Source organism: Elaeis guineensis, chromosome 1, assembly GCF_000442705.2.
Source record: "Elaeis guineensis isolate ETL-2024a chromosome 1, EG11, whole genome shotgun sequence".
NCBI classification, from domain to species: Eukaryota; Viridiplantae; Streptophyta; class Magnoliopsida; order Arecales; family Arecaceae; genus Elaeis; species Elaeis guineensis.
In genome coordinates, this window is record NC_025993.2 from 168770129 (window position 1) to 168783902 (window position 13774).

The 13774-nt window shown below is 41.0% G+C and overlaps 1 protein-coding gene across 4 annotated transcripts; it reads right to left on the reverse strand.

Moving 5' to 3' along the window:
• Positions 1-1111: 1111 nt before the first annotated feature.
• On the reverse strand, positions 1112-10882 carry LOC140853357 (uncharacterized). 4 transcript variants are annotated; one of them, XR_012136357.1, is made up of 4 exons: positions 10562-10874; positions 9934-10491; positions 9538-9841; positions 1112-1883 (listed from the first exon to the last, which is right to left on the reverse strand). XR_012136357.1 is itself a non-coding variant. In XM_073247878.1 (4 exons), the coding sequence occupies exons 2-3, from the start codon at positions 10383-10385 to the stop codon at positions 9583-9585; spliced, it is 723 nt and encodes a 240-aa protein (XP_073103979.1). In that variant the 5' UTR covers positions 10386-10491; positions 10562-10882; the 3' UTR covers positions 1112-1883; positions 9538-9582. The 4 variants fall into 4 exon arrangements, 1 of the variants encoding a protein (XP_073103979.1); XM_073247878.1 differs by having other exon boundaries at positions 9538-10293; positions 10374-10491; positions 10562-10882; XR_012136356.1 differs by having other exon boundaries at positions 9934-10865.
• Between the last annotated feature and the right edge of the window lie 2892 nt (positions 10883-13774).

The window sequence follows — 13774 nt, forward strand, 5'->3', positions numbered from 1 at the left end:
TTTTATTGTGGACCTAAAACATGATAACAGAAAAAATGACATGCTGTAGATGAGTTCGGTTTGGGTTTCGATAGCTTCCCATTTCAACCAGATTGTTTTTCTGAGGAGGAGGAAAAAGGGGAAGTATCAAGGTGGACTTCAATAGCAGAGGGGTAGATGGTAGCAGGTGCGTTGTGCACCTAGTTGCATGGTCGAAATTTGGGAGGGAGGGCATCATTAGACGAGGGAAAACTCGTATTTGAGTCGAGCTCCAATGGACGAGCGCGGCACACGTACAGGGACAAAAAGCCTCCGGTCTGTTCTGTCGTGATGATATCGTCATCTTGAAACTAAGCTGGGCACCCCGGGTCAGACATGTCCGGCTGCTCAACGCAAGTAAGCAATCATTATTGTTGTTTATAAACCGATGGTAATGCCGTCGGTATCCATCTGGGGCAGTCAAAAAGTTTGTCTAGCTACGCGGCGTGAAGGTATTGGTGCCGGGTGAAATTTTGGTGCAATAGACGGGGACGGCCGAATTTTTTGTCAACCCTGCATCGAATAGGTCTGAAGAACATTTTCTGTTCCCCTTTTTTTTTCTTTTTTGGTAAAGTTCTGTTCCCCTTGAGGGAACCCTAAATTGGATTGAAAGCAGATCAGAGATGCAGATTGGGTATTTGTACATTCATATTTTAAGAATATTGGATATATATATATACGAATATTGATTGGATGCTGAAGTCAATATCTATTTTTGCTTTGAAGGAATGAGAGTACAAACCAGATATTGAAGCTGTGGACATAAATGCAAACACAAATTGAATAATTAAGCTTTATGAACTGCCAAAACAAAGATATCATTGTATACAGCGTAAATTGCACTAAAGATAGACACAATCAAATGTTTGAATACAGATTATATATATATATATATATATATATATATATTTTATTTTTTTATTTTTTTATTTTTTTATTTATTTTTTTTTTTTTTCTGAAGGAAGAAAGAAAGCTTTATTTCACAAATTATAGTTTGTGACACGAGTTAGAACAGAGCCTACATATATCAATAAACAAAATGGCTCAGTTCTGAAGAAGCAAAAAATAGCAAAGTACCAAATAACAATAGCACTCCTAGAAATCCAAAAAACTATATAACAAACTGAAATACACGAGTCAAAATGGAGAACCAAACAAACGGAAGCGTCGCCCAGAGTCCTAAAATCACAAATAGCAAAACATGCCAAAATGCTGTAAGTCTTCATAGAGTAATATATGCTGTAGATGATGCAGCAGTTATGCTGATATATTCTATAGGAAGCTAAAACAAACTTCCGAACAAAAGTCTCAAATGTACTAAAAGTGGATAGTATGCCCACAATCCCATCAGCATCATCGTTCATTGAAACATCATTTGGGACAAAATAACACCAGCAGCACAATGTAACCAAGCAAGAAAAATCCGACCAGAAAATCCCCTTATGCACCAAAACAATAGCCGAGCCCGCCATTAGAGTGATATTAGTGGGATGGCCAACCATTAGGGATAGAATAAAACTTTTGAATAAGGCCCAACTCCCATCAGAATCAATCACTTGAATAATATCATTTGGGAGGTAAATGGGGTGCTAATGAGAAGTCCATAACAGGCAAGAAGAGATAATTAAAATGTGAATCCCATCAGTGAGAACATCATCTGAGAAAGGGACAGCATAGGTGCCCTTGCGTGCACTGAATGAATTCAGCTTTTGCCAATAAATCACTATGAAACGTAGCTTGAACCACAGAAGATCCCACTGGGAACACCAACACTTCCAAGTACCACAGGCTATAGGAAATTGCTGAAGATGCTTACCGAGCCGGACAAATAACAGGGAATAGATTAAAGAACGACTCCCAGCAACCTGTAAAGCACACCACAAGGTCATACTACTTGGCAAAGGAATAATGCATATAATGCCTTTTTAGAGAGATGACTCCTTTTTTGGATGATATCCATGCTTTCCTTTGTATGGAGATAAAAAAGGTAAGAGCTGTCATATATCGGAATATAGAGCAAAGGGCAACCCCCAGCAATCAGTGACTGAGATACATAAACTAGACTCTGTAAATAGATGATAAGAAATCTAACTATGGATGTGACAGAGCGAAACCACCAGCCAGACAAACAGAGCCTAAAATACAGGGGGAGCAGTAAGTTCAGAAGGCGATTAAGCATGGTGAAGTCCCTATTAAACCAAACCTCCTCCAGCTGGTGGATCGGATAAAAGGTGCATAAGTTCAGGTCAGAGAGCCAAGAAGAGGGCAAGCCTCTAGCAATCCAATGACGCCCCGATCCACCAGATGATAAAGAAGAGTTCTCACATATAAAATAAGAAGTTGAAGAAAATCAAAGAAGAACACATAATAATAATAGCCAAGGCATAACTTGCAACGATCGAGAGAAGGAACTTATAGACCTCGATACCAGTCAATTCCTATAATCTATGTCAAGGAAATGCAACAGTATAAGCATCAGCTCGTAAAATATGGAGCAGAGTAGGGTATAGATGCAAGAGATTAGAATTAAAGGAAAAATTCCCTACTAAAGCATTGGTGGCTGCCCAATCCGCAGCTTGATTGCCTTCCCGACAGATATGAGAGATTGTTAGAGAATGGAAAGAGGCAAGCCATACTTTAATATCGTACATCCAAGGCGAGAGACTCATCCTATTACTCTGGATATTCTTAAGCCATGAGATAACAACTGATGAATCTCCCTGAATCCAAACACACCGAGAGTAGAGATGGGTGACTAAAAATTTAAAGTCCCAACCAAAGTCCGATAAGTTCAGCAAAAGGCACAGCAACAAAAAGAAGAAGCTTTCCTCCTATCACCAACACAGCTCCATCATGGTCCCTCATTATGAAACCTCCAGCAGCTCTCTCTTTAGTAACTGCTCCATCAAAATTAATAGTAAGCACTCCAAGGGGTGGGGGTTTCCATGAAATACAATTCACTGACGAAAGCTGTTGATACAGCTTAGGATTACCCCAAGTCCTTGGCTAAGTGGACTCACTAGGAGGAAGAGAAACGGAGGAGAAAAATCGATCTTTGTTAAAATAGACACACAGCTGGAGAAGATGAGTAGGAGAGAAAAATTGGCCCTGAAAAATCCACGGATTTCAGCATACCAAATAAGAGATGCCATGAAAGTGACAATTGCTTTACCTCTCATTCCTGTCCTTGAATTAGCTAAATAAGCCAGCAGATCCGATAGAGAAGATGGAATAGGGCAGCTAAATTAGTGGTTGATAAGGTTCTAGCAAACTTGAGCAAAAGAGCAAGTGATAATAATATGCTGGCCATCCTCCACAGCATATCCACAAAGATCACACACAGGATGCCCAGAAGATAGAATATTTTTATAACACAAAAATTTCTTGATAGGTAAACATTGCCAAAACAGTTTTCAGCAAAAACATTTGATAGGTAAACATTTGATTCACAAACTCCCCGTCGCCTGTATTCGGAAATGAACACCTGCAAAATAACATCTGCACTGATCGGATTTGTGTCCGGTGGAGACCCTCTGATGCTTAAGTTAGAGAGGGAAGTTAGTGAACAGTAGATATCAATATTCAGAGTAACAGAATTCTGGCCAGCCCTATTTTCCTAATCCTCTTTTTATAGACGAGGTTCTTGTAACCGTCGGACGTGGTCCCGTATTTTATGGCGCTAAATCATCGGGCCATAATCACGTAGTGGGTCATTAATTTTTCAATTATGGCACCGTGATGTACGGTCGGTAACCGTTCATGACGGTAATGGTATGTCTGGATTGACTGGCCGACCATATATCAGTAGAACCCATGAGCGACCGTCTGTTAGTAATTCTGTTATGCCGATGGTCTAAGTCATTTACTGTCGATCGGTAAAAGTCAAATCATTAGTCAGTCAGCCGGAAATAGGTCGGTGTGGTTTGTTCAATTGGTCGATGAAGAGTCGGAACCGCATATTCAGCCGATGTAGAGTCGGAGTTGTATGTCCGATCGGTCGGCTGTTATTAAGTCGAAGTCAGTAGTCGCTTTTAGGGTCATGTTGTTTGTGGGGGCAGAGTCGAGTGTCGGACTGCGCTGGAGATCAGTCGGTTTATGGGGGTCGATCGGTTTATCCCAATAGTTACCCCTCCACTTCTGAGTCCAATGGTGAGTCGCCGCGTACATCGCCACGTGGTCAGTTACCTTGAACAAAAGAAGTTGTTGTCTGTCATGTCGAATCCCGACTCTGCCATCACATTCTCTGGAGTATGGCCGATCAACCACTTTGTCGTCTTTGAGCTGTCGTATCAGCAGGAAGATTTGGTGTTAGGTGTCGTTTGTGGAAGATGAGTCGGCGCCAGGCGTTATATCGAAAAAGCAAACCGACGTTGTGCGATTTGATTCTGATATGTAGATTTTCGTCACGTGTCGGGATGTTATTGGGTCAGAGCTGTACACGCAGATGGAGGTGATGTGGTTTAATCTGGTGCAGGTGCGTCGAACCGTCGGATCGATGATAGGTCCAGATGTTACCACATGTCATCATCTGGCGTGGTCTCGATCTGGCTGCTTTCATATGGGCCGTTGGGCGTTCCTCTATATAATATAAAGGATTGCTGTCAGCCAGGTATCCATCCCTCATTTTGTCTCTTCTGGTGGGAGAGCTCTGCCAGAGAGCTGCTTTCATGCGAAAATATTTCTTGTCGTTTTCTCTTTGAGTTTCTTTGGATTTTTGATAGTTCTTTCAATGGGTGAGATTTCTGCAGGGGGTGGTTGGTCGGAGATTTCGACCAACGACTCCATATCGGGCCCTGAAGTTCTCTCATTCTCGGGTCTGACTGTTGGTCGGTTTCAGAAGCAGTATTGTGCTTCGGACCGTTGTCAGCTTTTCACTCCTGATGTCGATGGTGGGGTCAACGACCTGTTACCATATATCCCACATCTCCGTCTCAGCTTCACGGTCATCTTCGACGGTGGACAAAAATCTGAAGCCCTCCTTTAGCTCTTATACGAGGAGGGTGTGATCATTGACTGGGTGAGACCCTCTCCGTTCCTGTACGAGTGGGTCGAGCTATTGATGTGGTTGGCCGAGCAATGTGATCGATCAATCATCTTCACAGCTCAACTTGAGTCGTATCATCCCTCGAGTTGGAAGGTAGAGTTTGTCAAAGAAGTCGATTCAAGATGGGCCTGTTGATTCTTCAGTGGAGCGAAGGACGACGATGAAGATTCGTCGGTATTTTCTTTAGTTTCTCTTTTTGTAAAGAAAGATGTAATCGATCTTCGGTCCAATTTTGTAATCTCTCTTTTTTGATGATGAAAGAAGTACTTCTATTCTGAAATGCTCCTCTGTATTGTCGAGCCAGCAATGTCTGTTTGTAGAATAATCTCTGAATGTAGATTGTAGATCCGACCAGTTCGCAAACTTTGTAGAATCTGCTAGTCGCGTAGTTTCTGATGTATTTAGTTAGGATAACGATAGTAAGTCGAATGTCCATTATCCGAAGCTTGATCGGATTTATTCGTCATATTATTTGATAATCGATGGCAAGCCGAAGATCTCTCAATTGGCCGTGGCCATATCGGTATAGTTCCAATCCGACCTTGGTCATCTTGGTATTTTGCCTTTCTCAATCGATACTAAGTCGGCAAATTAGCCAGTTGCTTCAATGGAGAGCCGACTATGAGGGCAGCGTAGCTTTTATGGAGAAAGTCTGCATCGCCGGCACTGACCTCCAGTTGAAGTCGATAAGTTGGTTCTGCAAGGGAACCGAAATGTAGTCAGTGTCGAGATAGTCGATCCTCTAACTTTTATAGTGAAAGTCGAAGTATATTTGATGTCGAGATAGTCGATCTTCTGACTTTTACAGTGAAAATCGAAGTATATTTGGTATCGACATTGTCGATCCTCTGACTTTTACAGTGAAAGTCGAAGTATTTTCGGTGTCAAGATAGTCGATTTTCTGACTTTTACAGTGAAAGTCTGCATACTTGATGTCGTTTTAAAATCACAGTCGGGATGTCAGTTTTTGCAAGAAGATCGAAATATAGTCGACACTAAAGCAGTTGATTTTTCGAGTAGTTGCATTCGGAAGAAAGTCAAGTAGAATAAAATATCCGTCATACTTTTATTAGCTAATTGTCGAAACAACAACAGTATCGTCGTGAGGAGTTTGAATTCTCCGAACATTCTTTTTCGAAAAAATTATTACATTGAGTTGTTGTCGTTTCACCGACTCTTCATCGGGAGTTATCCCTTAGTTCAGTCGTTCGAAGATCATATTGATGACTCTCGCAATCGGTTGATTATTTACAGCTTCCTCAGTCAGTTGGAGATTGAGTCGGTGGATCCCTCCGATATTTTTTGAGGTAGCCTCGTCGTATCAGGACCTCTATTTTATTCCTGGGCTGGATGTATTGTTCGGTGTCGTGACCGTGGTCACGGTGAAACTGACAATACTTTCTTCAATCATGGTTCCTCGTTTTCTTCAGTGGAGGGTGTCGTAGATATCCGCCCCTTTGATCTCCATGAGAATCTGTGCATGAGGAGCAGAAAGAGGGGTATAGGAGTCATACCTGTTATACGTCGGTCTTGGACTCTGTCATCGGGGTGAGGCTTGCTTATTAGTCGGTGACCTACTTGATTTGGTTGGAGCCCCATTCTTCTTTCGCTTCTTCTGACCTTTGCTTTCGGTTTGGCACCAGTCAGAGGCTCCTTCGTCCACGCACATGTACTTGTACGCGTGCTTCAAGAGTTTAGCATACGTCCGAGAGAGAGTCTTATCCAGTGAATACGTGAATCGAGACCTCCTCAGACCTCTTTTCATGACCGATATGGCCATATCTTCATTGAGGTCCTTGACCTCGAGCGTGGCTGTGTTGAATAAGGCCACAAAATCTTGGAGTGTTTCGGTCTCTCCTTGTTTAATCGAGAAGGAACTATCAGAAGTGCGTGGCAGCCTTCGACTGGTGCTGAAGTGAGCCACGAAAGAATATTCTAGCTATCCGAAAGAATATATGCTCCTGATTGAAGTCCGGAGTATCAGGCTCGAGCAGCTTTTCGAAGAGTTACCGGGAAGCCGATGCATAAGAGGGCATCGATGGCCTCCTGAATCATCATGAGAGCTTTGTAGCTCTCAAGATGGTCGATCGGATCGGTGGATCCGTCGTATGGATCCACTTGAGGTATCTTGAACTGAGATGGGATCGGTTGGTCCAAGATGTGCCGAGAAAGTGATTGGACGGTGTGAAAGTCATAGTCGTTGGAGGACTTCTGACCTTTCACTTGAAGCTGAGCAAGTTGGTGATTGATCTTTTGAAATTTACGTTCATAATCATCAAGTCGTCGTTGGAAAACTCCGAGGGTGGAACCTCCTGATGAGTTAGAGGAGGAAGCAGACGGTGTTCGCGGTCACTTTTCCTTCCTTGCTCGATCCAACTGAGAAGCAGAGGGACACCGTGAATAATGGATGGCACGTCGAGAGTGCCGTGAGTGCCGTTGCTTGTCCCGATGAGAGAGTCGAGATGGCTGTTTTGGTGAAGGAGATTGTGATCACCTTGGATGACGGCGGCTGTGCCTGGATGGCACCGACTGCGCTACCGGTTGCTCTGTCGGTGGCTGTGATGGCTGAGTTTGCTGCTGCTGGAGGCTTCTAACCACCTCCATAAGAACAGTCATCTGCTGCATGAGTGCAGCGATCTGGACGTCTGTGGTGACCACAGGACGTGAGGAACTAGGCTCTGCTACTAGAGGAGGGGGAGGAACCTCTTTCCGGTGGGAAGAGTGTCTCACTGATGTGATTGCAGTTGAATGTTGGATTCTGATTTTCGCCATAGTGAATATTATCTCTCTTTCTCCCTACCTGACGTGTTAATCTGTTGCGGTCAACTCTCCATCGCCTGTCGTCGGGAACAAACATCTGCAAGACAACGTCCGCACTGACCGAATTTGTATCTGGCAGGGACCCTCCGATGCTTAAGTTAGAGAGAAAAGTTGGTGAGCAGTAGATGTCAATATCAGAGTAACAGAGTTCTGGCCAGAAGTGGCCTGCCAGCCCTATTTTTCTTACCCCTTTTTATGGACGAGGTTCTTATAACCATCGAACGTGGTCCCGTATTTTATGGTGCTAAATTATCGGGCCATAATCACATAGCGGGTCATTAATTTCTCAGAACTTAAGGGTATAATTATTGAGGATGGACAATTTGTTGGATTATTAAAAGATATAGTTGGACATATGCATAGCATAATTAGTTCACCTCGATTGTTTAGCAAATAACATAAAGTGGGTTGAGTGGTCTTGGAGTCAATTTGACTGATTGATGAGTCGACTCAATGTCTTTTAAGGATTCTTTTCAATGAGATTTGTTTCTAAATTTATATTTCAATTCGAGGTATTCTTAATTGATCTCAGTTTTATTTTAATGGTATTCTTCATCTACAAAAGCATTTTAGAAAAAAATTCAAGAGAATAATAGTAGATATTTTATTTTTAGATTTGCTTATCATTAGGGTCATCTTAAAGGTTGATAAATTTGATTGTGTCAATTGCATCTTGTAGGAAAATGATGCAAATAAGATCAAGATTTTGTGGAAGGCAACTACCCCTAGGTCGGGATCGAGACTGAGGTCAGGATAGACCAATAGGAGTTGATAGAGATGGTCAATCTCATAGAATATCATCTTATGCCTCATCTTTTGCCCCGAGAGCAGAGGCAGAGGATCTACAGTCATATGAGCATGTGTATGATTTTTCATCTATTACATCAGTATTCACACTTCAAGCACAGGCACAAGCATCCATTTTTGGGCTACAGAAATTGGTAGGCATAATTACTCAGACTGTTGCTGCTGTCGCAACTTCTGCTCATAGTGTACAATCTCAAAGTTTGGATAGAGAAAAAAATTTTGAAAGAGCTAGAAAGTTGGGTGTAACGGAATTTTCGGATACTACAGACTCAATTGAGGCAGAAAACTGGATCTAGAAAATATAGAGGATGTTTGCACTAATGAAAAGTATTGATGAGCAGAAAGTGAACATTGCTATCTTTCTACTAGAAGGTCGAGCTCGGCACTGGTGGAAATCCTATGTCAACAGGTAGCTGTAGGATTATGTTATCTCTTGGGATGATTTCAGAAGGAAGTTTTACCAGTAGTATTAGTCAGTTGTATATCAGGACCAGAAGAGGAGAGGGTTTCTCAATTTAGCACAGGAGAGAATGACAGTGGCTAATTATGAAGTCAAGTTTGCTGAGCTGTCCTACTTTATTCCAGCATTTGTTTTAAATGAAATCCTGGATTGATTTTGAGAAATAATGAGTTAACTGAATTATTTGGGTTAGCAGTTCGAGTTATTAATTTGATTTAAATATAAACAGATTATCAACTCAGCTATAGTTTAGTATTTTTTTTATTTTTATTTAAAGATGGGGTGCAGCAGCATCGTCATCCGATTTTTGGGGTGGGGTGTTATATTGTTTCTACAAATCCACAGATATTCAGGCTATGCTTTGGTAAAAGTAGTTTGGAATACTTACGAAACGATGGCTCAGCAGCACCCCGACAATTACACATAATCACCTTCATTGAAGAGCAGATGAAGATGGTTGGCCTTTGTTAACACACCGAGGATCAGCCTCCACACGCTCTGCTTGAGTGTTAGAATTTGAAGTAGGAGATGAAGATGACAACTCCTGCAAGACTTGGGTAACCAGAGTAGAATGATCCACAGAGCCTGGTCGTAGTGAAGCATGGACTGACTCCTGAGAGTCAGAGTGAGGGGGCAGTAGACAGTGATGACCCTTCCAGTCGAGAGGGGTTGGACACCACCGGCCGCCAGACCTATTTTTTCCAAACCCTTTAGAGTATAAAATAAGGGCATTGGAAGCTTTAGAGAGAGGATCAACATTCGTCCCCATTTCTCGAACTATTACCTTTGTTTGGGGAGGGGATACTGAGGGTGAAGATCTTGTAGTGGGAGAAGACTGAGTTGGGAATCGCTTGCATTTCTCCTTAGAGGTAGAGGCATTCCCACGAGTGGAATCAGCAGCTTCAGACTGAAGGACTTGCATAGGCATTACATCAGCTACTGAAGGATCCTCTTCCAAAGCCAAGGAATTGAATCTTGAACCCCCAACGTTAGGAGCCAAGTTCTCCGTATTGGGCTTGAAGGGAGGTTTAGATGCAACTTTCTTAGGAGTAATCCAGGGATTACCTGCAGCAGCAGCAAAGGAAGACGGAGAAGATTCGGTACCATTACCAGGAGTAGCAGATCTGACAAGAACTCGAGCCGCCTGGATCCAAGGTCCATAAATCATGTCATCATGGGCTTGTGGCAAGTCCTTGCATTAAGCATACTTGTTCAGAGTGGTACCGATAGTTCCATGGTAGTAGTAGATATCCGATAAATCTTCGTAAACAAATTTCTGCCAAACCACCTGATCCTTGATGAGAAGCTTCATGCCAGGACAAATAGGTTTAGATAGATCTACCTGCACACATACACGGACAACCCAAGATGAGATGAAGTATCTGTCCAAGGATCTAAGAACTTAGGTTTACCAGCTTTGGTTGCAATCTTTAGGATCATCTCCTTCTCCCAAACTTCCAAGGGCAAGTCATGAAGATGAAGCTAGACATTGACGTATTTAATGGAATCCTTAGCAGGCTTAAAGTTTGGTCTCCAGCTTTCTAATGCAAGCAATGGATTGGCCAGCATCCAAGGACCCAGCTCAAGCACACTCGAGAAGACTTCCTCTGATGGTAAACAGAATAAAAGAAAACTCTCAGATAAAGTGCTTATCTGATAATATCCTCTTTTTTGTGGTTGCATTATTAACGTGCACACTAGGGACTAAATCATTGACACTTTTCATCACTATACCATGAATAGATCACTTAACACCATAGATAAGAAGAGAATTTGCGATGTTCTTGTAAGTCGAGATTACATAAACAAGGCTCCATGAAAACAGCAATGTCTATCCACTATTTATGTTTAACATTTAGTTGCTTTTTATTTATATTGTTTTAAATAAGATGTTACTTTTAATGTTTAAATCTGGAACCCGTCTAACATGCATCCATAAACTTATCCTCGCTCCTTAGTTTCTAGTTTTCAGACTTAGTAGAGTCATTAATTTTAGACATCAAACCATTCTTCAACCTCTTATTTGCATATTTATACCTAAAATTATTTAGTAATTGACCAACTATAGTACATGGTCCAAAACATTAGGCCCATCAAGATTTGGAAAATCATTTATGTTGTGACGCTGGGAAGGTTTAAGTTTAGCCCCTTGTTATTTGTAGAAGAGGCCACATGTGGATGGCTTGATGCTGAAATTAATTTTCTAAAAAAAGTTATCATGACATTGGATCGTAATTTGTACGTACAACCATCCAAAAAGAAATTATCTCCGTAAATGTCTCGGTAAATATCAAAAAAGGAGACATCGAATGAAGTTGATTTGGCAAATCGATCGAAAAAATTTGATTGATTTGCTTGATTTGGTACGCCAGCGAACTGATCAATTATATTATGGAGGTAATTTATCGTCCGTAACATTTCTCTTTCTTTCGGGGCATAACTGGACACCCACTAATGATTTGACGAGATTGCCTTGGGTATCAAAAATTAACAGATGTCCAAGGTGGACCAACCCCTCACCACTTCTCTCTTCCCGATCTCTAGCTCGATTGCCGATTCGATGGTCAAAACCTTCCGACTACAAAGTCAGAAGTGTATTGACCCAACAGCCTAATCATTCCAAAAATCGAAGACAAAACTCTCATAAGTTGATAGGAGACAACATCCAAGTATTGGACACAAGTGTTGGCGAGAGGCCTCAGCTCAGCACCGACCAATGATTACTAGCTCCTCAATCCATGGGGACAAAATCCACAGCCACCTAACAACTTTGATTTGTATGAAGGTGAAAAGATTTTCTATCCTAACAACCTATCAGAATGTGGCCTAGTGCCCTAATGAAATTGGCATAACGGCCTACAAATTCTAGCTAGACCGTCTATAGTTTCACCTTTATATAAAAAGGTACTAAGAAGACCCTCATATAAGTTCCATTGAAAAAAAGGAATAGCACACCACCACTTTTCTATTCTTTTGCTCCTACTCTTTTCTTTATTATTCTCAAGGCTCCGACTAACTTAAGCATTGGAGGATCCTCTACCGAAAATTCATCAGTAAATGTGAACTTTTTTTGTAGGTTCTCTCCAGCATCCCAATATCTAGACGGCATCTAACTCCAGCCACATCATCAGCAACTGGAGACTTACAGTAACAGACTATAACTTAGTTTTTAAAAAAATATTTTTAAGCATAAGCTAGCTGAATGAAACGCCATAAAAGGCTCTAAGGTAGCAAGCCAGGTGATGAGAAACAAGGCCATGAAGTAGATAAAGAATCTCAATGTGGCCAAAATATGACTAGATGCAAAGGTGTTGTCCCTGTATCAGATCATGATGGCGAAAAGGATGGTCCGGATAAAGGACAATTCAACGAGAACTTGGTTAAAAAAAATTGGCTGTGTGGTTACCCAAGCAATGCAGGCCTTCTTCAGGCCATTCTTCATTCTTAAGAAATCTCTAGGAGAGACGCAAATGAGAATCAATTCATTTAGATATGGAGAGGAGCATAAATAGAACTACACAAAGCAAGTGCTTCTTAGTAGCAAATCCCTAAGATTAACAAAAATGAGATTAGGAGACTTGCATGTCCTGGACCAACAAAGCAAATACTAAACAATTTCGATTTCAAATATGACTACAGCAAGTCTGCGGGATAAGAGACCATTAAGAAATAGGCAGAATATGGCCTTAAATCGAAATAAAGAACAGGTGATATAATTATTAATTGAATTTATTGGGCATACTCCGAGGCAATTTTTTTTTTTTGGGGTAAAATGGATACTCCGAGACAAGTTGATTGGACAGTTTTTAAAGGTTTGCATCCAAATGAATATGATAGGATATATGAATATCCCAGAAATTATAAAATTCCAAGCTTTACCAAATTTATTGGTGATGGAACACAGTCAACCATAGAGCACATTACCCAGTCCATGACTATACAATATGGTCAATTCCACAGAGATGATTTTTAAGAAATTCAGAGTATTTATAAGTTCATTTGGCTGAGACTGCATGATTGTATTGGTATATCACTTTGCCATGGAATTCTATTTATATTTGACGAGACATGAAAGATCAATTTCATGCTCAATTTTACAGAAATTTGTCAGATATTTCTTTAGCTAATTTATTTAAATTACACAAAGAATAATGAGCTTGTTAAATTTTTTTTTTTTTTTTTGCAATTTAAGAAATTTAGATAATGCTGCCATTTAATTTTACCCAAAACGAGTATTATATAATCAGCAATAGCCGGTTTGAAGTGTCAGCTAAGGCAAAAGTTTTTTTTGAAGAAGTCAAATTCAGGGACTTGCTCGTACCAGCGGTAAGCGCTCCCGATGTAAAGCATCACTTTAAAAAGAGATGCAAAGGAGGACAGGATTTTAAGGGTCATATTACAAAGTCCCAAATTATAAAATTGATGATCTGGAGATGGATGCTTCTATCATCGGCAAAAAGCTGCACATCCATGAGACTTTACCGAAAGCTTGATATGATACTTATGAGCTATCAATCTCTTTATTACTTTCATTCGTCATGCATTTCTTGTTCTACTAGAAATTATGAAAATCCTCATGTTGAGGTAAGATCGAACCCTATTTTTTGACTCAACCAGACTCCTTG